Raw genomic sequence first — 23,706 nt, 5'->3', positions numbered from 1 at the left:
TTATTTTAGGCAAAGTTCCTAAGTTTTAAAACAGGCCTGCATTTTGAAGTTTTCCTAACAGCAGGTGTGATTTTTGAAATGAAAGTCACTCCTTAATTTAAGCTTTCTCAGATGCACCTTGGTTTATTTCTTTATTTTTCGCACATATTATGAAGGCTACTTTTGGGGCAACAGTTGGACTTGACAGGCCAGGGCAGCTCACTTCCTAAAGACACAGAAATCATATGGTTTTAATTATAAAACCTGAAATGCTGATTGCTGCTCTTTTCTAAGTCTTGCTTTACATCGAGCCAGTGTTAAAAGTTCGTTAGCTAGAGCTTAACAACACAATGGCCAAAGGAATGGAGTTACCACACAAGTGTTTAAATTCCATGCTGGATCCCTAGCTACAACGGAGAAGAAAGTTCAAACAACAAAAACAGAGTTGCAAGGTCTGAACTTGCGTGTCACGGATACCTCTTACTCATCACCAGGCAGTTCTGATTCACGGCAACCAGGCCCTCCCAAGCAACGTGGTTAATTGAATAAGGATTCTAAACCTTTTGGCTGCAGATAAACCAAAGTGGCACATGGCTCATAACTCAAACATTTCATTTTAGGCAGCTGTTAGTTTTCTTGCCCAGGCTAATTTGGATTATTCAATCATTTTCTTTTCTTTAATGAAAGACTGCTTGTAGTTACTGGTGGGGACAAAGAGCTGCAATTATGGATCTTGGAAAGTAAATTTATTATCTACTCATTTTAATCATGTATACAAGTGATACTAAATTTGGAACTAAATTCAGAACATTTATTAGCAGTGCAATTTTATCTGTGTGTGTGTGTGTATGTGTGTATGTGTGTGTACACATTTAATAACTTTCAGCCCTGACTACTGTTTCTTGCTACGATGAACCTGGAACCTCTCTCAGTAAGCAACTAAAAATGCTGGATAGAAAAATAACAAATATCTTCTCAAAAGCTATCGATATATTTGCTAGTCGGTGAGGAATATTCAGAGGCCAAAACCTAAGGAAAACTGGGAAACTTCAATGGTAAGTAGAGTACAAAAGGCAGTTTTTACCTTGAAAGCATTTGCCCTAAGACGGGGTGAAGTTGAGCTTTGGTTTTCATGGACTTCTAGTGGAGCACGGGGTAGGAGACAAAGTCCAGGGGCCCATCCAAGGAAAAAATCTTGAACTCAGGCTATGAATGTAGAATAAAAAGGTATTTCCTCTATGAATTTTTTAGGATTCCACATATGAGCAAGACCATACAAATTTGTCTTTCTCTGTCTGACTTATTTCACTTAGCATAATGCCCTCAAGTTTTATCCATGTTGTTGCAAATGGCAGGATTTTGTGGGTTTTTATGGCTGAATAATATCCTCTTTTATATATATACTACAGCTTTTTTTATCTATTCATCTGTTGATGGACACTTAGGTTGTTTCCATGTCTTAGCCATTATAAACAATGCTGCTAGAAACATGAAGGTGCAGATATCCTTTTGAGTTAGTGTTTTCACATCTTTTGGACATGTTTCCAGAAGTGGAGTTACTGGATCATATGGTAGTTCTATTTTTAATTTTTTGAGGATCTTCCATATTGTTTTCCATAGTGGCTGTACCAGTTTACAATCCCAACAATATGTAAGGGGGGGTTCCCTTTTTCTCCACAACCTCGCCAGAATTTCTTATTTTTTGGATGATGACCATTCTAATAGGCATGAGGTGAGATTCTCTTGTAGTTTTGATTTGCATTTATCTAATGCCTAGGGATGTTGAGTATTTTTTCATATACCTGTTGGCCCTTCATATACCTTCTTTGGAAAAATGTTTATTTACATCTTTTGCCCACTTTTAATTGAATTATTTGTTTTTATGCTACTGAGTTATATTTCTTTATATATTTTGGATATTTATTCCTTATCAGATATATGATTGCAAATATTTTTTTCCCATTCTGCAGGTTGTCTTTTCATTTTGTCAATGGTTTCTTTTTCTGTGCAGATTTTTAGTTTGATATAATCCCACTTACTTATTTTTCATTTTGTTCCTTGTGTTTTGGGTGTCATATCCAAAAACCAGTGCCAAGACCCATGTCAGGGAGCTTTGTTCTTATGTTTTCTTCTATGAGTTTCATGCTTCAAGGTCTTCAATTTAAGCCTTTAATCGATTTCAAGTTAATCCTTGTGAGTGGTACAGATAGGGGTCTTTCACTTTTTTACACATAGAATATCCAGTTTTCCCAGCAGCATTATTGAAGAGACTGTCTTTTCTCGAGTATTCTTGGCTCCTTTGCCAAATATTAGTTGACAAAATAAATTCTGTTCCATTGATCTGTTTGTCTGTTTTTATGCTAGTACCATACAGTCTTGATGAATATAGCTTTATAGTATAGCTTGAAATCAGGAAGTGTGATGCCTCCTACTTTGTTCTTCTCTCTCAGGATTGCTTTGGCTATCTGAGGTCTTTTGCAGTCCCATATAAATTTTAGAATTGTTTTTGACACTTCTGTAAAAAATGCCATTAGAACCTTGATAGGGATTGCACTGAATCGATAGGCTGCTTTTGGTAGTATGGACATTTAGCAATACTAATTTTTCCAATCTATAAACATGGGACCTGCCATGAATTTTATAACCATAAGCTAGCCCTCAGGTGGGCTTTTGACCCAAATTATCATCAATAAAATTGGCCCAATACAATTCAGATTGTTTTTAAAGTGCTCTGAGGCTGGTACATGCTCCCAGGGGATTAACAGAAGCAAATGTGAAGCCTCTACGGAGGCACCCACCTTCAACCCAGGCCTTGAAAAGTTCCACAGAGGATAATTCTAAGAAAGATAGGCTCACATTCATGAATCACCAAACATCCAAAGAAATAAGGTAGCATAAATGTAGCTAACAGAAATAACGGCAAAATTGGAGCCAGAAATACTTGAGATATTAAAATTATCAGAAATTAAGTACAGAAAAAGCATGTTTAAAATATATAAGATAAAAAGGGACTGAAAATGTGAGATAGGAACAAAAGACCATAAAAATGACCGACTGGATTTGGGAATGAACAGAATATAACGTTCAGAAATGAAAAAAACATAACAGAAGTGAAAAAGACTCACTGAAATTCTGCTTCCAGACAGCAGAGTGTAGTTTGTGGCAGACCAGTGCTCCTGACAAAAACAAGAAAAGCTGGATAACTTACAAAAAGTTATTTGGTTAAGGTGTATCAGAGAGGGGTTAAAACAAAGAGGAGAGGGACTAAGATTCTAAAGAGAGAACAACAGAGAGGTAAACTGATGATCTGCAGCCACTCTTCCCCTGGAGGCATTTGCTGGTTTTGGGTGAAGGTGAGAGAATGATAATCTGGGCTTTGTCTTAGCAGAAGACTGCTGCTGGGGACAGAGGAAACAGCTTTTGGCCATCTTGCAAGGCTGGATTGATAGACCTGGGGAGCCAAAGGGCCTGAAACACACACCCAGACCCCCTTCAAGATACTTGGCAAATTCTGAGCTGCCCTAAGTGGACGTTAAAAAAGCTCAGAAGAGGGGTGCCTGGGTGGTTCAGGTAGTTAGGCATTTGACTCTCCATCCCAGCTCAGGTCATGATCTCAGGGTTGTGGGTTCATATTTTGCTTTGGGCTCCACACTGGGCATGGAGCCTACTTAAACAAACAAACAAACAAACAAACAAACAAAAAACCCAAGAAACTCAGATGAGACCATCTCAGTGGGCCCCAGTGAAACTATTACTTGCACCACTGAAAGCCTGACTGAGCTATGCCATGGGAAGAGAGGCAAACCAGAGAAAACTGGGACTCACTCAGGATATAACCCAGCTACAACTCAGCACAGTACCTGACTGCATTAAGGTGATTAGCTTCCACTCAATCTTCCCAATAGAGGAAAGGCTAATAAGCCCTCTCTGGAGGAAGACAAAATCATCCAGAGGGTCATGATGTTTTATATTCAGTCAACAATTAATAGGCATGCCAAGAGAGGACCATGCATCTAGAAAGCAAAAAAGAAACAGATCATGGACGATTCAGATACTGGAGTTAGTAGACATGTGGACATAGCTTTTTAAGTAACTATGACTAGTATATTCAAGAAAGTAGAAGCAGAGGGAGAGACAATATATTTAGAAAGATGAGTATTTCACCAGAGAATTGCAATGTACCAAAATAAATAAATAAATAAATAAATCAAGAGGAAACTATACAATTGAAAAGTACAGACTCTGAAATTAAGACCCGAATAGATAGCTTTAATAGCAGTAGACAGGATTAATGAAATAAAAGACAATTTTGAAAATTCACAACTAATGTACCTAGAGGAAAAATAGGAAAATACAGAAGAGGGTGAAAGCAACATGTGGGAACATACTGAATAAATATAAAATTGGAGTCTCAGAAGGAAGAGAAAAAGATATTCAAAGATTTCCTAAAGTTGAGAAAAGACATTGAGTTAGAGATTTAATAAGATGGATGAAATCAAGCAAGAAATACACAAAGAAGGCCACAGCTAGGCACAAAACTGTCAAAAACAAAGAAAAAGATAAAAATCTAAAAAAAAAACAAAACAGAGAAAACAGAGACTTTACTTTCAGGATAAAAACATTAAGATTGACAGCTAATTTCTCAACAGGGAAGAGGGCAGCTAAACATTAAGATGACATTTTAAAAGAGTTATAAGAAGATTTATAGTTTTGGCCATGATGGAGTAACCGGGACCACATTTACCCCCCGACTTAAAAAGAAACACCACAAAACCCACCCCAAATCAACCACAACAACAGCAAACAATGGTGAAAATACATGGATCAATGTTTTTGGACTCTGGACAATTGGCAGCCCAGGACAGTGAGCCCTGAGAGAAGGGAAGTGTATGAAGTGAGCCCTACGACTGACACAGCTTACCATCTGGAGACGTTACAGAGCAGAGCGCAGGGAGGGGTAATGGAACAGAGCCTGGCAGGCTCCCTGAGTTGAGATCACAGAGCTGAGATTGTGGGGGAGGCCAAGGTGGTTAGGATTTGCAGGTCAGAGTCCAGAAGAAGAGTCAGTCTGCATGCAGCGGGGAGTGCTGCACAGGGAGAGTATGAGAAAGCAGTGGGCTCTGGAGAGCGGCAGTTGCGTTCCCTGACTCTTCCTCTGTGTACTGACCAGCACGTGTGACAGTAAACTACCAGGTGAGGGTAAGAACTACCAGAAAGGAGCAGGAAGGATAATAACCAAAACTCACACAAGGCTGTGATCAGTCAAAGAGAAACCTCATACTCCACAGGTAGTGCGTTCAGAGGGGTGTTGCCTAAACTGTGTGAAAAAAATCAGCCTGACATTAAAGGTACTCTGATTCTGCCTAATAAGCTTAAAAAAGCCTTACAAGGCTCAAACTGTTTCCAAGTAGTGTCACTGTATCCCTGAACACAGCTCAAAAAATTTTAAGGAAAAACAAAAAAATCCAACACTCAACAAGTTAAAATACACAGTGACTGACATCCAAAAAAAGTCAGCAGGCATGCAAAGCAGGAAAATATAACTCATGATGAGAAAAAAAAAATCAATAAAGACAGGCCTGAAAATGGAATAGATAATAGAATTAACAGACAGAAACATTAAAACAGTTCTTATAACTATGTTTTCTATATTCCAGAAGATAACATAAGGCATAAATCAATTCAGGAGAGAGATAGGAGAAATTAAAAAGGCCCAACTTTAACTTTTAGAGATAAAAATACGCCTGCAAAGAATAAGGGTCTGGATGGATTTAAGAACACATTAGACACTGCAAAAGAAAAGATTCGTAAATTTGAAAATAAAGCAATAGAAACTATACAAAATAAAACACAGAGAGGAAAAACAGCCTGAAAAAAAAAATAAATGAAGCATGAAATAGCTGTAGGACAACTTAAAGTGGCCTAATATATGTTGAATAGTAGGCCCGGAGGGAGAGGAAAAAGACTTGGGGGACAGAAAACTATTAAAAATAATGTTTGAGGGATATCTGGGTGGCTCAGTTGGTTAAATGTCTGCCTTCAGCTCAGGTCATAATCCCAGGGTCCTGGGATCGAGCCCCGCATCGGGCTCCCTGCTCCACGGGAAGCCTGCTTCTCCCTCTCCCACTCCCCCTGCTTGTGTTCCCTCTCTTGCTGTCTCTCTCTCTGTCAAATAAATAAATAAAATCTTAAAAAAAATAAAACAACAATAACAATGTTATTATTGTGTACATATGTAGAAGTGAAATGTATGATAACATCACAAAGACCATACATGGTGAGACAACGATTTTTGTAAACTGTGATGTGACAGTTTAGACATGAACAGTTTATAGAATCTCTGCCCCAAAGATTCTTACTGCCCACCCCACCCTCATCCTCTTTTAGCCATGTACTTTAAGCTTTAAATTCAAAGTTCACTAAGTTCCCTGCAGGTATTATGTAGTGTATGTATGGTATTTACATTACTTTACCTTGATTGAATAATTGAACAGAATAGAAGCAGTGTTTTTAGATTTCAGCTATTGGTTACAGCAAAATTTCACATACAAATTCCGAAATTAGTAGAAGTGCTTTGTAGTAGATTTCAATCAGTCTATTATTTTTTCATTAAGAGAACTAATCTCCCTTCCTAGGTTCTTTCTTTCTTTCTTCCTGTTTTTTTAAGATTTTATTTATTTATTTGAGAGAGAGAGAGCGCAAGCACAGGAAGGGGGGAGGGGTAGAGGGAGAGGGAGAAGCAGACTCCCCCTGAACACAGAGTCCATTGCAGGGCTTGATCCCAGGACCCCGGGATCATTACCTGAGCCGAAGGCAGACGCTTAACCAACTGAACCACCCAGGTGTCCCCCTTAGGTTCTTCCTAACCATATTACCAAAAGTGATGTTTATCTTTAATATTTTATTGTTATAATTTTATTTTATATCGAAATAGTTTTTAAGTGCTCGCTTCGGCAGCACATATACTAAAATTGGAACGATACAGAGAAGATTAGCATGGCCCCTGCACAAGGATGACACGAAATAGTTTTTAAAGTTTCCTAAGGTACCTAAAAATTTGTTCCTATCAATTTTTATCTTTATTAAATTTGTTAAGGAAGTCAGACACAGTTTGATGGTGAATTTAATTGGTCTTCCTACTGCAGTATATTTTATAGGCATATCCAGTAAAGGATCTTCAGGATTGTACCACTATAAATCTGATTAAGATCAATGTATAAGAATTGCATTGAAATGTGTAGGATTTGTAGTAGGGGATTTTATATGAATAAATATATATATATATTTTAGATATTTGAGTTTGTGCATTAAAATGCATCTTTGTTAATAATCAGATAGTCAAGAAACTGGTGGCTTCAAAACTACTAGTATACTCCAAAACTATACTTAGATAACAATAAAATCAAAAATAAGTATATTAAGATTTCTGCAAAGAAGTAGAAATGGTATACAATATTTTAATGATTCTCAAAAATAAATACTCATCATTATTGCCCTCTTGTTTATGAAATCCTACATTAAAAATAATAACTCCAACCTCTATAAATTTAACTTAAAGTACATAATAAAAAAGAACAGGAAAAAAAACTTTCAAAAAAGGTTATTCTAGTAAAAGGATTACAAAAAGTTTGGTAACTTGAGAAGCTACTCTGGAACGTATGCTACTAGTTCAAATGTGCAAGCTCCAACTTAACAAATGTTTAAAATATTTGAGTTTTTAAAACAGTGCCAAAATAAACCACATCTTTTCTAGAGATGACATATTTAGCTAAGCATGAGCAATATAAATCTTTCAACCATTCCATGTATTTGTTTAAAAGCCTCAGGAACCACGTGCATTTCTAATAAAACATGAACAAAATACTGAAGTCACTGGAGCCTAACAGTGGACTTATAAATCAAATTTTTAAAAGGGAAAATGTATTTGTCTGTGTGTCAGTGTGTATACATCTAAGTATATAGATATATACGTGTATATAGATATTAATAGGTCAACAGATAGGTTAGTTGTAAATAACAGTTATCAACAACAAAATAATGTCAGGAAAAATCTGGGTTCCATGCAAACCATATGTGAGAAGATAAAATGTGTAAGCCATGGTTATTTTATCATTATAATGACTCATTAATCATGAGTATTTGAAAATAAAAACTTAAAAAATATCTCTGATCCTTAAAAATACTACATATAAAAATGCTTTTCTATGCAACTATATCCAATATTAAAACTATAGATTTTAGTATTCTAACATTTTTGTGAAGTAAACTAATTCTATCAGTAAGTGACTGACAAGATTCTTCAGTTTATTTGAATAAGGATATATACAAAGGACCACCTTTCTCATTGAATTAGGAAAATATTTTATTACATAAAATATTTCAAATATTTTAAATAATTTTAACATAATGGCTTAGTTATAAAGATAGAATTAAAATTTCTCATAGATTAATAATCAACTAATAACTTTGCTATACCTCCTCATACCTTGCTTATAATGAATAACCTTGCTTATAAAGTTCTTGCCTATAACCAGTTCTATCTCTAATAGTTGCTCTAGGAGGTAAAATAAGCCTTGAAGTTCATACCACCATTTGATAAAACTACACTGTCAGGTTTCAGCATCAGGCCAAATTAAAAATAGTACAAAGCAACTCAAGGTTATTTTTTACTAACAATGAATTGTCACTCCTAATGAGTGAAGCCTAAGGCAAAGTATGCTGCTACTATAACACTATAGAGAGGTGATATGATGCTATTTGCCCATGCAGTTTACATTACTGCACTTCACTGAAAGAAATGCATACCATCTCCATTGTTAGCAAATTTATATGTATGTGTGGAAAAGAAATGGCACAATAATAACAAAAATTGCAAGAGTTAAAATTTTCATATTTTTTTTCTTACAGAAAGGTTTAGAGAGGTATGGCTGTGTGGAGTTTAGTCATAAGACCTCAGTTGTAAGTCCTAACAAGTCCTTGGCAAACTCCTAGACCCTCTGAGTCTATTTCCTCCTTTGTAAAATGTAATAATAATGATACTACTACAATTATCATCATCATTATTATGTGGTTGGTATATATGTATATATAATTTATCATTATTGCTATTATATGGTTGTTGATAGGATCAAATAAAAATACAGATGTGAAAGGATTTTATAATAAATCAAGTGCTACACATGTTTGTATTATCTTTCTGCTTTTCTTCTGAACTTATTTTTACAATGGTAAGTGAATTCTCATGTTTTCAAAGGAATTAGACTTGATAAAATTTAAAGCAAACTCAAAGCAACATCTCTGGGTAGCACGGACTACCGAATATGTGGAGAACTGATCTTCAGTGAGCTGGGCCATTCTTTCATAGACAAAAAAATGTAAAGACTGTTTGAAACATTGTTGGTGGACATTTTTAAGTGCCAGAAATCAATTGATAATATCTGGCTGTAATACTTAGCACCTGTAATTTTGTACAGGACTAATTTTCAAGGAGATGTGACGTTTTGGTAGTGATTATCTACATTCACAATAGTAAATGTTAGAATTGTTTTATAAATTTAGCTTCATAATATCTAATTCTTTAAAAGTTCTGGATATTAATGACAGGAATTGGTTGCTCTAATCTGATCAGTTAGGGATAGGAAGAGATGTCTGGAAACTGCAAAATGTCTTTATGCTTAGAGTGTGTTTTATAAAACCCCAAGGAAAATAACTCAAGAAAGATTTGTCTCATCTTCTGGACTAAACTGAAAATTCAAGTTTACTTGCGATTTATTTGAAGAGGATTCAGGAATGGACTATTTTGTGACAAGAACTGTTCCTCTTTGCTTACCTGCATGACTTAAAAGGCACTGTTCCTTCACAAAGGGAGCTGCACGTGTTTCAATTAGAGCCCAGAGAGAAGACTCCAGGCCTGACCAAATTATTTCAGATTTCTCTATTTATCTAGTCACTGGCCTATGAAAGGCTATAATTCTCTTTAGGGCTATAGAGGAGATCCAGTTAGCTTATTTCTAACCCCTGTTGTTCCTTATTTTCTAATTCTAATAGTTTAAAGAAAAATTAAAAGCAGGCAACATGAGTAAATTCTAAATTGGAACTCAATGGGATGGTTCTAACTGCCTGTTCATTTAATAAATTTAATGAGGAAGAAATTGAGTTTGTTAACATTATGATTCTTTTGTCACTCTGTGATAAAGCACCTTACATTTTCCTGCAGAGTAAAAAAAAAAAAAAAATCACACAAATAATCTCCATTGGTATATGAAAGAACGGTGCAATAAATTGTCCTGTTCTTGTCCTCAAAACAAGCAATGGTAGATAACTTAGCTCAATCTTAAAGATCAATTGAAATACTGTATGGCCTTAAAAAATTTTCACTTTCCTACAAAATTTTCACTAATTCAATCTCTACTTGCCTATTTCATCCTGTTCCAGTCATAGTCATCTTCTACTGGCCTCTCATCTATTCAATCTAAAAAAAAGAAATTTTTCCTATAGCCAAATACATAAATTTTAGTTTTATTCATAATTTCATATGATCAGAAGTGACTGCTATGCCATAACTATTTCAAATTATCTTTTAAATAAAAGAAAAAAGTAGGTAACCACCCAAATTGCCAGTTTTCTTTTTTTCCACGTCCTTATATTTTTACATTATAATTTTATTGTATATTGGGTTCCCCTCCTCCACAACAAAAATTCAAGTGATAATACTTAACATGTTTGATGGCCTCTTGCCTTTTAAAGTCATGTGGGCACGTGCTAATTTTCAAGCCAAAGGTGTCCCAGCCTACGAGACAGACTTGGCAATTTCTATAGCTTAAATAGAGTTCAGATAATTATTCAGTCACAACATTAAAAAATGTTGACAATATGAATTTAAAAGTACACATGAACAGTATCTTTTTTGTTTATTGAAAACAGTTCACATTATTTGTAGTGAAATAAAAATCATGCCTTGATTAATGTAATTTTAAAATATCAAACTCTTATTGGAACAAAGTATACATTTAATTCTTGGTATTTAGATTTAATATTCTTTAATACTAACAAAGATTATGTGTATGCATTGGAGGAAGACCATACACTCTCATGTCTGAGCTTCTCTCATCAGTTAAGAAATAAATTGTATACTGAAAAATGCATGTATTTGAAGTTTTGACCTAACACAGTAGATTAAGGTTTAGACAATATTTACTTTGCTGCATTTTGACTCAGAAAGGGTCGTATGTGAAGATATGACCTACAATGGTCTCTTGGTAAGAAGATTTATATTCAATACAGTGAGATATAAAATAGTTACAAAATAAGCTGCAACTTCATAGCTACTCATTGGTAAAAGTCTGTGGTTAATACATTTGGATAAATAACTCAAGTCAGCAGCAAAGTGGTTAAACATTTGTGATTTGATTTTATCTCAGCTTGGAATGTGGTTGGAGTGTCCCACTTCTAACAACTGTTTGCTAAGTTAAGGCTTCAGTGTTTACACAGTGTTGAATGAAGCAGCCTGGTCACCAGATGTGATTGCTTCCCCAGACTGCCGTTTTTTCAGTCAGATCACTGTCCTCATGGTCCCTGTTCCAACCTTCTTCCTCAGGACATCCACCAGCCTTTCCAACCTAAGTTGGGGGCAGGAGGGCGGGAAGGGGGGGGGAAGAATACAAAAAGTGCAGTTATTGTCAGGAATGTTTTGGCTGAAAAAGAACAGTATTTGCCTGTGACCAAGCAGTGCTAGTAGTCATGTTAAGAGACAAAGCATTACTGTCAGCAAGACACACTGGTGCAGAGTGCCAAGTATCTGAGGTTAAAAAAACAGTAACAACACAAACTTTAACCCAGATCTTCAGATTATGTCAGCTTTAGATGCTACATGAAAAATATACCATACTCATTTCAGTACATTTACCTGCTTGCGTTAAGGCTGCGGATGAATCATTTACTATGTAATGAGAAGATGGTACATGAAACGCAGAGCAGTTTCAAACTGATTTTTACCTAAGAAGCACATATTTCAGTACAGAAATACCATCGCTCTTACACCTGTTACTTAGCTACATTAAGTGACACACTGGTATGTTACACAATTCTGACACATGACATTTCTTCCTTCCCCCGAAAGTCAGCTGATGAAAATAATTAGGAATTAGCCAGTTGGAAAAAAGCTTCACGTTTTAGTGGCATGAAAATCATTTAAATATACACAAATGATTTGATGCTAATAAAAACCAGACTTTCTGTAGTACATTTAAAAAGAAGCTTCTATTCTGAGTAATATAAACAGGCTAGCAATGATTCTAGTTTCTAGTCAAAGACAAGTGATTTTTTTTTTAGTTAATTAAAAAAACTCACCAATTATACTGAAAATAAAGAGTTCAGAAGTCCATTCTGTACTGTTCTTAGGCTACCTATGGGTGGGAGATGGCATTCATGCAGATCAGTGAGATTTTGCTTGACAAGAGATGATGGAATCAGACCATTAATTTTTTTCCTTTCCTTTTATTTTTTTACTGAAAACATAAAACATCAACAAAAAATCCCGTTTGATGTTACACACAGAGAAATCTTCCAGTTTTCACATACACAATCTTCCTCCTCAAAGACTGGTGAGCGACACAGTCTAGTCTGCTCCAGCTTGCCTCATTTATATGGATCCATGCATGAGGGTCCTTTGCAAATAAACACAGCACAGAGCTAGACACTAAAGGAATGAGGGTATTCTTAGTGTCATACACACTGGTTTACATGGCTAATCAGCTGCATGCAACTCTGAAAGCTAGCTCAAGTTTACTGCATGATTCTGCATATGCTGAGTTCTGTTAATAGAAAACAAGAGGATGAAACAAAATAATTCAGTGCATCAAAAATCTTTGCTTTGAGAAATGCTAGTATTTAGAGTAAAAAGGCAAATCTTGCCTAAGTTTATTACTACAAATTTCTCAAATGTAAAAAATTATCCAAAAGTATTATGCGTCCACTGAAACAGCTTCAGACTACTGAATGAGAAGATTCACTGGACAATTCACCCTGTTCACAGGCCAATCTGTATTAGTTGGATTTTCCCTCGTGATAAAAACTAGTGCTATCTTATACACTCTGAAAATGATGATTTTATAGGATTACATAAATTCTTTAAGACAAAGTTTCACTAACCTAAACTTTGGAGGAGGGGCAAGAAAAATATCAGTATGAAAATTTAAATGTATTTTTAAAATATGATAGTAACCTCAATTAACTTAAAAAAAGGACTCCCGCTAGAAATATTGACAGGCCATTTAACAGCATTTTTTGGCATACATTGCAAAAAAGCCAGAAAATATTACTTTCAAGTTGGTTAGTTATATCCCTCCATCCTCATTTATACTACTATCAAAAAAATCTTCTTCGTAATGTCAAAGTAAGCTGTACTCTGCGGAGTTACTATTATTACTACAAACTCAGAATCAGTGGAACTCCACATTACCGGGATGAATCGGTGTTGTGCCTCTTTTGACCTCTCCTTTACTAACAGGCTTATCTACTTTAGTTTCCTTTTTATACATTAGGACATATTTCCATTTAGAACTCATATCTTGCTAAGGTAAGAGGTTAGAAGGAAAGACTTAAATATCATGTCTTGCGCTGTCTTTACTATGTTTCAACAATTACTAGATCAACCACATTCTCAGTTTATCCAGGTTGAATGATGTATGAAAATTTGATCTCAGAAGTGAAAAAAATGTCAATTACTTAGTTCTGTAAAAGCTTACTGACTTCTGAAACACAATGAAGCACCTATTCCTTCCTGTAAGGAATGGAATACACCTGCCAAATGTGGACGGTGCCAACAGGAAGGTAGCTGTGTACGGCTGTTGAAGCACCTTGCAGGATTCGCCCACAGGCTATTCTTTACTGTCCAAATCGACAATAGCCTTTAAAAAATTATGTAGCTTACTAACTTGGGTTCCAACTGCTTTACATGTTACTCAATGATAGTTTCCCAAGGGCTTCATGAAATAGGAAAAGGGTTAGAGCTAGGATTAGGATTTCTCCATTTTAAATATGAAGATACTGAAGCACAGACAAGTAAACACTTATACAAGGCCTGTGGTAAAACAGTAAGGTATCTGGGCCTGGTTTTCTTGTTCGCAGTTCAAAGCTAATTCCATGAGGGCTTTCAGACTATAGGTTGATGGATTATTTAGCTTCATTAAAAAATTTTCTCAAGTTCTTACTGAAGTCAAATTGGGAAAGTAATTGTTGGTGTATTTCACCTGCTATTTTAGTAACACATTAAGAAAGTAAATCGATGACAGTGCACGGAATTAGAAAATAATAGTTACAAACTACTATTTGCTATAGTACAATTTCTATATAAATTTGAAAAATATACTTAAAGCTATATTTTATTTTATTTTATTTTTTTAAAGATTTTATTTATTTATTTGAGAGAGAGAGAATGAGAGCCAGATAGCACGAGAGGGAAGAGGGTCAGAAGGAGAAGCAGACTCCCTGCTGAGCAGGGAGCCCGATGTGGGACTCGATCCCGGGACTCCAGGATCATGACCTGAGCCGAAGGCAGTTGCTTAACCAACTGAGCCACCCAGGCGCCCTTTAAAGCTGTATTTTAGATAGAAAACTTATTTTTTCAATTAACATTATTTTTATATTTTCTACGTATTCAGACAATATATATGTACTACAATGGAATACACACTTTTCTATAGGTAGATGAACATAGTTATTTACCAATTTTCTTAATCAGTGTACTTTTATTTTTCACTCTTAGTGAATATTGTGATATATTTTAAACAGTAATTCTTTTAAAAAATTAACTTATTTCTTAAAATTAATTAATTTTTTTAAAGATTTTATTTATTTATTTGACAGAGAGAGAGATAGCGAGAGCAGGAACACAAGCAGGGGGAGTGGGAGAGGGAGAAGCAGGCTCCCCGCTGAGCAGGGAGCCCGATGCAGGACTCGATCCCAGGACCCTGGGATCATGACCTGAGCCAAAGGCAGACGCTTAACAATTGAGCCACCCAGGCGCCCAAAATTAATTAATTTTTTTAAAGAGACTGCGTGAGTGGGGTGGAGGAGGGGCAGAGGGAGAGGGAGAGAGAGAATCTTAAGCAGGCTCTAGATCCAGTGTGGAGCCTGATGGGGGACTTGATCTCCCCCCACTCCCCCGTGAGATGATAACCTGAGTGGAAATCAAGAGTGGGATGCTTAACTGAGCCACCCAGGTGCTCCAAATGGTAAGTAATTCTTAATACTGATTATGTGCCAGGAACTATGAAGTAAATTATGCACACACTTAATTTTCATGATAACTCCAAGGAGTAGACATCATTGGCTGACAAAACCAAAACACATAGACAGTAATTTGATCAGAGTCCCACTGCTAGTGAGTTTTGGAGCTAGGATGCAATATTAAGTCTAATTCCACCTCTTTGATCTCTCTGATGTGCTATACTAGTTCCAAAAGCACAACTTTTAAGGCTTATTTCTAAATTTTGGTGGGCTTGAATTACTCTTACTGATTATATATGTATATGTGTGTGTGTGTGTGTGTGTGTGTGTGTGTGTGTGTATATATATATACATATATGTATTTTTTTTCCAACAGAAAGAAGTGAAAACAGAACAAATTCCTCATCACCAACAGAATTGTACCAAAGTAAAAATCTCACTGTAGGTTCCATTTTTGAGAGTAATTCTTGTAAAATTATTCCTTCTATTTTAGGCAATGAGGTTATCCCATCAAACATTTGGCTTTAAAAAATTTTTTGTTCAAGGAGAAAGAAACAGGGACATCCAAGAGAGATGGATAACAACCTCCATCTAGCAGGCGACAGAGTAAAACTACTTGAAATGCTTCACTTAGGGTTTGCCATTAGTATCAAAGATCTTGCCTGCTTTCAACCATGGCAGCAGGGTGAGAAAAAAGACTTTAAATGTAGTTTTTTCTTTTAGAATTATAGCTGTTCTTCCTCTGCTGGTCTTTTTAATGTGGATTTATCACCTTTTTCTTTATGCTTTCCATACTTTCCTCAAAAACTTGTTTCCTTGATTCCAACTACATGTTTATTATTATTTCCAAATACACAGCCCCTATCCCAAAACTCCCTTCTGAGTTTTAGACTCAAATGCCCAACTGCCTTCAAGACATCTCCTCTTGCTTACTGCACTGGCATATGACACTTAGCATATCTAAAACTAAATTAATTTTGCCTCCCATGCATGTTCAGTATTTATCTTGAATAATGTTGTCATTCATGAAGTTGAAAAAATTTAGAAAAACTTTGTCCAATTTATTATTTATTTTTTTATTTTTCCCATTTCAGCATGGACCTGTGAAAACCTTGTGATGAAACCACTAATGTAGACAGTGGGAAGCAATGAATGGGTTTTAATTCATCTAGTAACATCATTTGCACTTTAGAAAGATTACACAGGCAAGAATGTAGGGATGGGATGGAAGCAGATTAAGCCTATAGGTAGGAAGCCCAGATAGCTGCTGATTAAAATAATCCTAGTGAGCATAACAGGTGAATGTATTTATGCCATATAACTGTACACTTAAAAATGGTTAAAATAGTAAAATTTTATGTTATGAAGATTTGCTGTAATAAAAAGAATATCCCAGTGAAACTTAAAGGCTTGAACTAGAACTGCAGCAGTGCAAATGGAAAGAAGGGTAAGTTTGAAAAATGTCTAGTATACAGAATCCAAAGGATTTAGTGACTTTTGAGGGTAGGGTGGGGAGAGATGGGGTGGGCAAGGATTTCTCTTGGGTGTCTGGTTTTGGTGACTAGATGGATAGTGGTAACCAAGACAGTGTAGAGGAAGATTAGAAGAATTTGTTGTGTGTGTGTGTGTATGAGTTCAGCTTAGTACATATAAATTTGAGGTGCTGGTGGGACATATAAGTGGGAATGTTAAGTAGATACCTGGTTGTAAGAGTCTGTGTTTAAAGACAGAATTCTAGGTTTATGATACAGATTTCAGTTCAATCAATAAGCACTTGTTTGGTAATTCCTATGTACTAGGTATTGTTCTAGGCACTGATTATTCAAAAAACAGGACATGGTCCCTGCTTATAAGGAGGAGTAAGGTGGAGAAGTAGATCTTTACATGGATAACTCAAATAAGTTATTGGTAAACGCTGTTAAGAAAAGGATAAACACAGATATTAAACAGAACCTAGCTTGGGTAGGGGAGGAAAGGAAAGGCATATAAAGTCTTCCTGATTTTGTCTGAGTTAAGTATTGAAGAATAAGAAGGAAAGAGACATCTTAAGAAGGGCGGGAGTGGAGAGGGGGCAGGATGGGCATGAAAGACAGAGGAAATATCTGTGAAGGCACAGAGGTATGAAAAGCATGATATGGGTCAAGTCCTAATGGGAGTGTTTTCTTAAAATCATGAAGTAAGAGGTGGAGTATAGTAGAAAATGAGGCTGAAGAGGTGGGCCATGACTAGGTTGCTCTAGGTTGTAACTGAAGCCTTTGGAGTAGATGGAAATGCTTAGAAAGAGAAATAAAAAAGGAGAAGAGAGGTGGGAATAGGCAAGAAACCAAATGAAAACAAATATTTAAAGTAAAGAGATTGGCAAAACAATCTGAGGAAATTGGGAAGTAAAAGATGAATCAAGAATAGGTGCTGTTACAGAATCCAAAGAAGAACATTTCAAGAAGGCAGTGACCAACAGGGTTAAGTACTTAAACAAGATCAAAGTGAAAAGTGCCCATTTGATTTGGCAATTGGGAAAAATGACAACTTTTTGGGGCAGTTTTAATGGCATGATGGAAGTAAGAGGAAGCCTGAGAGGAACGTGAAAACTGAAGGCTAGGGGCGCCTGGGTGGCTCAGTCGGTTAAAGCCTCTGACTCTTGGTTTTGGCTCAGGTCATGATCTCAGGGTCGTGGGATTGAGCCCTGCGTCAGGCTTGCGCTCAGCATGGAGTCTGCTTGGGATTCTCTCCCTCTCCCTCCTTCTCCCCCTCCACCTAAAGAAATATTAGGTGAGACTGATGATCCAGCTACAGCTAGAGACTACAAATTTGTAGGAGATATTGATCATCATAGTAGTATGACTTTTGTTTTCCACATCAGGTCTATGCTTTGGGGATAATTCTGGGGAGGACATATAATAGAAGCAATTGAGAGCAGTTGTGCTCTCTCTCTCTCTTTAAATAAATAAATAAATAAATAAATAAATAAATAAATAAATAAATAAATAAAATCTTAAAAAATTGAAGGCTAAGTACATGATGTTTTATAAGAGCTCAGCTAGAAAGTAAGGAGAATTACAGTTATAGGGGGATGTACGGCTGAGGAAGTTCTTAAAGAAATGGATGGCATGTGAATGTATTTGTGGACTATGGGAGATAAGACTAGAGGAAGACTCTTTAGAGGGAAGGGAAGAAGATGATGCCTTTTTAAGTAGGGTCTCAGAAGATGGGATCATAAGCTTATGATCCCACGACTTATAGCATTAGCTTAAAAATATGAATGGGGGCGCCTGGGTGGCTCAGTCGTTAAGCATCTGCCTTCGGCTCAGATCATGATCCCAGGGTCCTGGGATCAAGCCCCACATTGGGCTCCCTGCTCAGCGGGAAGCCTGCTTCTCCCTCTCCTGCTCCCTCTGCTTGTGTTCCCTCTCTCACTGTGTCTTTCTGTCAAATAAATCAAGAAAATCTTAAAAAAAAAAATATATATGAATGGACAACGTTCCTTGGAGACTAAGGGGAAAGAGGTGGGAAGAATACAGCTGTGGATACTGTATGTATGGAGGAAGTTAACTGACAGAACTTATGTCTGCTAGATTCAACTTTCCCCATGGAGTAGGAGGCAGAGTTCTCTGCTGAAAACGTAGAGTAAAGAAAAAAGCTAGAGGAAAATGCTGAAGTTTAATGTGACAAGAAAGGGAGGTGACTTGGAATATGTAAAAGAAATATTAGGTGAGATTGATGATACAGCTACAGCTAGAAATTACAAATTTGTAGGATACTGATCATCATAGTGTATGACTTTTGTTTTCCACATCAGGTCTATGCTTTGGGGATAAATTTGGGGAAGACATATAACAGAAGCAATTGAGAGTTTAGAGTATAAGAAGACTGTGTCCTTGAGAGAAATTGATTAAACTTAGAATTCAGATTGGGTAGAGAAGAAAGTGAGTCTGTAAGGGGTTGTTAATTCAGAAAAAAAATGAAAGGAGCAAGAGACCAGATGTCTTGATTAGTGCTGAAGCTAAAAAGCAAGAGTAATTGGAATAAGGCTGTGGTTATTGTGAAAGAGGCAATTTTGATCTTAGGATTTCAGATGTAGAAAATTCTGCCAACATCCATTGTAGCTGAAGTGGATAAGAGGTAAAAGTCATTAGCATTCAAGAGGCAAAAGAATAGGGCATATTACTGACATTGATATTGAAGTTTCTGAACATGAATGCAGAAGTTGGGGTAGAGAGGAAGACACTGAATCAGATGTCTGAAATACATTTTAAGGGAATGGCACTGAGCAGATCACTAGATATCACTGAAAAGGAGAGGTAGTGAGTGAGAAAGCTGGATGGTGTAAATCTTAAAGGAGGGAGGGTTTTTACATCAATGCAGAAGGTGTGAAAGTAGCAAAGGGGAAACAGAAGAACCCTCCTTCCTCGTATTTGGGTAGGGGAAAAAGACTGGTGTCCAGTGGGCTGCTAGGAAACAAGTGTCCTTGGTAAATTCAAGTTCCAGGTAGAATGTGTGTGTGAAACATTCAGTGTGTAAGTTGTAGATAGAACCAAGGTAGTAACAGTGGAAAGAAGGTTCCAGAAAGCAGACTGAAAAGAACTGAGATCAGAGGAATAAAGAGAAGGAGAGAAAGATGGGGAGGGAGGAATCACTGAGCTAATGAGAGAGAGAATAGCTCATAGATGGAGTGAGCCTACTCTCCCATTATAAATTGTAACTGATGAAGTAAGAAGTTCTTGCTCTGTTTTAGCCACAAAATGTAACCGAGGAATACAGACAAAGATACACTGATGCTAATAAAAATGGACATATACACATATGGACATATACACATATATTTATGAATATATACAGACATGGCCATATAAAAATGGATCATCAATTTCACTTTTCTTCACAAAAGAACACATAAGAAATAAGTAAATATTATATGAGGAAAGAATGAAGTTGAGAAAAGAAGACTATTTACATTTGAAACACAATGAAGTGTTTGTAAGTGAAAAGGTGAGGGTAGGAGTAGATAGGAGCGTGGTAGTAACAATGGGGAGTGGTAAGAATGGGGAATTTAATAAATAATTATATGGCCAAAAATCATTCCTTATTTTAACTGGAAACTGCCTCCTTGAATCTCCCACTCACCTACCTAGACCTACCCTTCAAATGGTTACCCTACTTGATTTCCATGAGGTGTTGTCAAAATGTTAAGAGAGCTGTCATGTCTTTATGGTATTTCATTATTTATTTATTTATGGTATTTTTATTATTACACTTCCAGTCTTCAAATGGCTGGTACCTTAAAGTTAGCAAGACTGCTCACTATTCTTCATATTTTTTGTGCATGTTCTCTAGTATGTCCAGTGTCTTTAAAAATATAGGCCCTGGGGCACCTGGGTGGCCCGGTTGGTTGAATGTTCAACTCTTGATTTCGGCTTGGGTAGTGATCTCAGGGTCATGGGAACAAGTCCCACATCGGGCTCCACGCTCATCAGGGAGTCTGCTTGAGATTCTCTCTCCCTCTGCCCCCCCGCCCCCTCCCCCTGCACTCTCATTCTCTCTAAAATAAATAAATAAATACAATCTTAAAAAAAATTTGCCCCTATATAATAATCCAGTTTAATCATTATAAAGGGAAGTGGGATTGATATCTTCCTTGATTTAGACTTTTACTTCTATTTTAATGCTGCCATGTTTCACTATCAGCTTACACTAATACTCTAACATTAATACTAATATCACTTATACCTAGCCTGCTTAGCGTCCCAAGCCAAGCCAAGTCTCTCCTAGTTTGGACATATACAATTAATATATCTTTTCATTTATTGCTGCACAATAAACCACAGAAAACATGGTGGCTTAAAACAGCAGCTATTTTATTTAATTTTGTCAACTTGGGCTTGGAGTACCTGGGCAATTCTGCTAGCCTTTCCTGGCACCACTCATTCAGCTGCAGTCAGTTGGGGTGGGGTGGTCGTGTGCCTGACAGGTGGTGCTGACTTCTGCTAGGATTCTCTCTTTCTGTGTTATCTCATTCTCACCCAGATAAAGCTCAGACTTAATCACCTAGTGAACATATCAGCAAGAGAGTACTACTGAAATCACTAAGGCCTCCTGAGAACTTGTTTAGAAGTTGTACATCACTTGGTTTACTTTATTGGTTAAAGGGAGTCACAGGCCAGCCCAGATTCCCAGGGTAGGGGAATAAATTCCACCTTTTGACAGGAGCAGTTGCAAAAAATTCATGGCCATTTTTATTCCACAATACTGATCTTAAAAAAGTGCAAGATTTTACCTTTATCCATGTCAGATTTCATCTTGGTAAATTAATTAATTAATTAATTTATAGACTTTATTTATTTGGCAGAGACAGAGAGCACAAGCAGGGGGAGCAGCAGGCAGAGGGAGAGGGAGAAGGAGACTCCCCACTGAGCAGGGAGCCCGATGTAGGGCTCGATCCCAGGACCCTGGGATCAGATCTGAGCTGAAGGCAGATGCTTAATGGACTGAGCCACCCAGGTGCCCCCATCTTGGTAAATTTAGCTAATTTTTCCAGCAATTTAACATCTTTTGTTATCTTGAGTTTATTACTTTTTGTACTTATGACAAACTTACATTTATGTTTTTAACTTAGGTATTAAAAAATGTTGAACAAAAAAGTACTGAAACAAACTCTTAGAGACATCCTTACAGGGTCATAATATGTATTCCTATTCGATTAGCTATGAATTCTCCGAACTGTACAGTCACTTTTTTTTTTTTAAAGATTTTTATTTATTTATTGAGAGAGAGAATGATAGAGAGAGAGCATGAGATGGGGGAGGGAGAAGCAGACTCCCTGCTGAGCAGGGAGCCCGATGCGGGACTCGATCCCGGGACTCCAGGATCATGACCTGAGCCCAAGGCAGTCGCTTAATCAACTGAGCCACCCAGGTGCCCTGTACAGTCACTTCTTGATCTTGTCCACAAAGATGTTTTGAAATACTCTGTCAAATTGATGGTTAAAATCAAGATATTTTAGAGTTCTTCCTCCTCACCTACCAGTTATAGAGATTAATTCCTGAGATGCAGTTAGACTTGCAAAAACCCAGAATATGGTAACTGGGATCAGCCTGGCTGCTGAGGATAAGCCCTTAGTGGGTACCTCAGTGAGTGACTTGGTGGGTCTGCAACTATGGTAACTGGACTGGCTGTAGGGTGCCATCCAAAAGCACTGTTAACTATTTCAATTAAGTACCTAAAGGGCTTAATTTGGGCTTTAACAGATAGTCAAATAGGTCTACCTGATGATCTGTGGCATGGAAACAGAATTTCTGGGCTGTGATGATATTTGGCAAATATGATGAGTTTGTAGGCCACTGCTTGCTTAAGCTGTTATCATTCCTAGTATGGTCCACACTTACTCTATTTTTAAATTTAATTTTGAGGGTTGGTCTACCTGTGTTTCAACATTCAAGATATATTTACTGAAAAACTTCACTGAAAGGTCCATGAGTGATTCTTTATTAAAAGCAAATAATGAATTCCAAAATATTACCAACTTAACAACACTACGATGGTATTATGCACTTTGCCTTACCAAAAAAGACATCATTTTTTTCAACAGGTTCACTATTAAATAGATGTGGACCTAGAAATAAATATTATTTTTTATAAAATTTAAAGCCTAAAACATTTTTGTATTCTTGTTAGCAAACTCAGTGTTAATAATAAATTGTGGTTAATTTGGAAATGGGCATAATTTATTTACCGGGAACAGGACATTATAACATTAATAGCTAAAATAAGATTTCAAATGTAATTATACTAGAGAAAATGAGGGAAAAATTGATACTGGCAGGAATGTAGAAAGGCAAAGTAATTATAGCCAGGCCAATTTACTGAAGGAAAGAAGATATAGGACGATTATTTACTATTTAAATTCATATAAAATATTTTAAAAAGGACATCACAAATATTTCATTATAAGTAGATAATAAATAGGAATTCTAGATGAGCACCACTTTTAAGATTTATTTATTTATTTATTTATTTATTTATTTATTTATTTGAGAGAGACAGAGAGAGCACACAGAGGGAGCCTGACATGGGGCTTTATCCCAGGACCCTGGGATCATGACCTGAGCCAAAGGCAGATACTTAACCAACTGAGCCACCTAGGCACCCCAAGATTTTAATTATAAAACACTTTTAAAAGATATTTGTCTCTTTCTTAGAAAATATTACTAATGCAAATGACTAGGGAAACTTTTAAAAAAAGTCTTGACAAAAGATCGTGTTAAAAATCTTAGCCTTGGGGCCCCTGGGTGACTCAGTCAGTTGAGCGGCTGACTCTTGATTTGGGCTCTGGTCATGATCTCAGGGTTGTGGAACAGAGCCCCACCTAGGGCTCTGTGCTCAGTGGGGAGTCTGCTTCTCTCTGGCTCCCTCTGCCCCTTCCCACCAGTTGCCCCACGCTCTCAACTAACTAACTAACTAAATCTTTAAAAACAAAAATCTTAGCTTGGTTAACATGTCATTGAT

At 36.6% G+C, this 23,706-nt stretch overlaps 2 protein-coding genes and 1 pseudogene across 11 annotated transcripts in view; 2 read left to right on the top strand and 1 right to left on the bottom strand.

Annotated features, from left to right (window-relative positions):
• MIPOL1 (mirror-image polydactyly 1) overlaps nucleotides 1–23,706 on the bottom strand; it is a 346,606-nt gene that overhangs the window by 26,714 nt on the left and 296,186 nt on the right. For 2 of the 8 annotated variants that reach the window (XM_073895122.1, XM_073895123.1), the window contains exon 11: nucleotides 11,370–11,597. The exons of the other annotated variants lie outside the window; for them this stretch is intronic. In XM_073895122.1, coding sequence (XP_073751223.1) covers nucleotides 11,531–11,597 — 67 coding nt within the window. In that variant the 3' untranslated portion in view covers nucleotides 11,370–11,530. Of the gene's footprint in view, nucleotides 1–11,369; nucleotides 11,598–23,706 lie in introns of those variants that run through there. 8 annotated transcript variants of the gene reach the window in all.
• The window catches only part of FOXA1 (forkhead box A1), a 185,202-nt gene that overhangs the window by 33,789 nt on the left and 127,707 nt on the right, over nucleotides 1–23,706 (top strand). The gene's annotated exons all lie outside the window — the stretch shown is intronic.
• On the top strand, nucleotides 6,921–7,021 carry LOC112822912 (U6 spliceosomal RNA; annotated as a pseudogene).

Source organism: Callorhinus ursinus, unplaced genomic scaffold, assembly GCF_003265705.2.
Source record: "Callorhinus ursinus isolate GAN/ISIS: 27379988/994484 unplaced genomic scaffold, GSC_fseal_2.0 scaffold8, whole genome shotgun sequence".
Taxonomy (NCBI): domain Eukaryota; kingdom Metazoa; phylum Chordata; class Mammalia; order Carnivora; family Otariidae; genus Callorhinus; species Callorhinus ursinus.
Note: the sequence above shows the minus strand (reverse complement) of the source record. Positions and strands in the feature narration are given on the sequence as shown.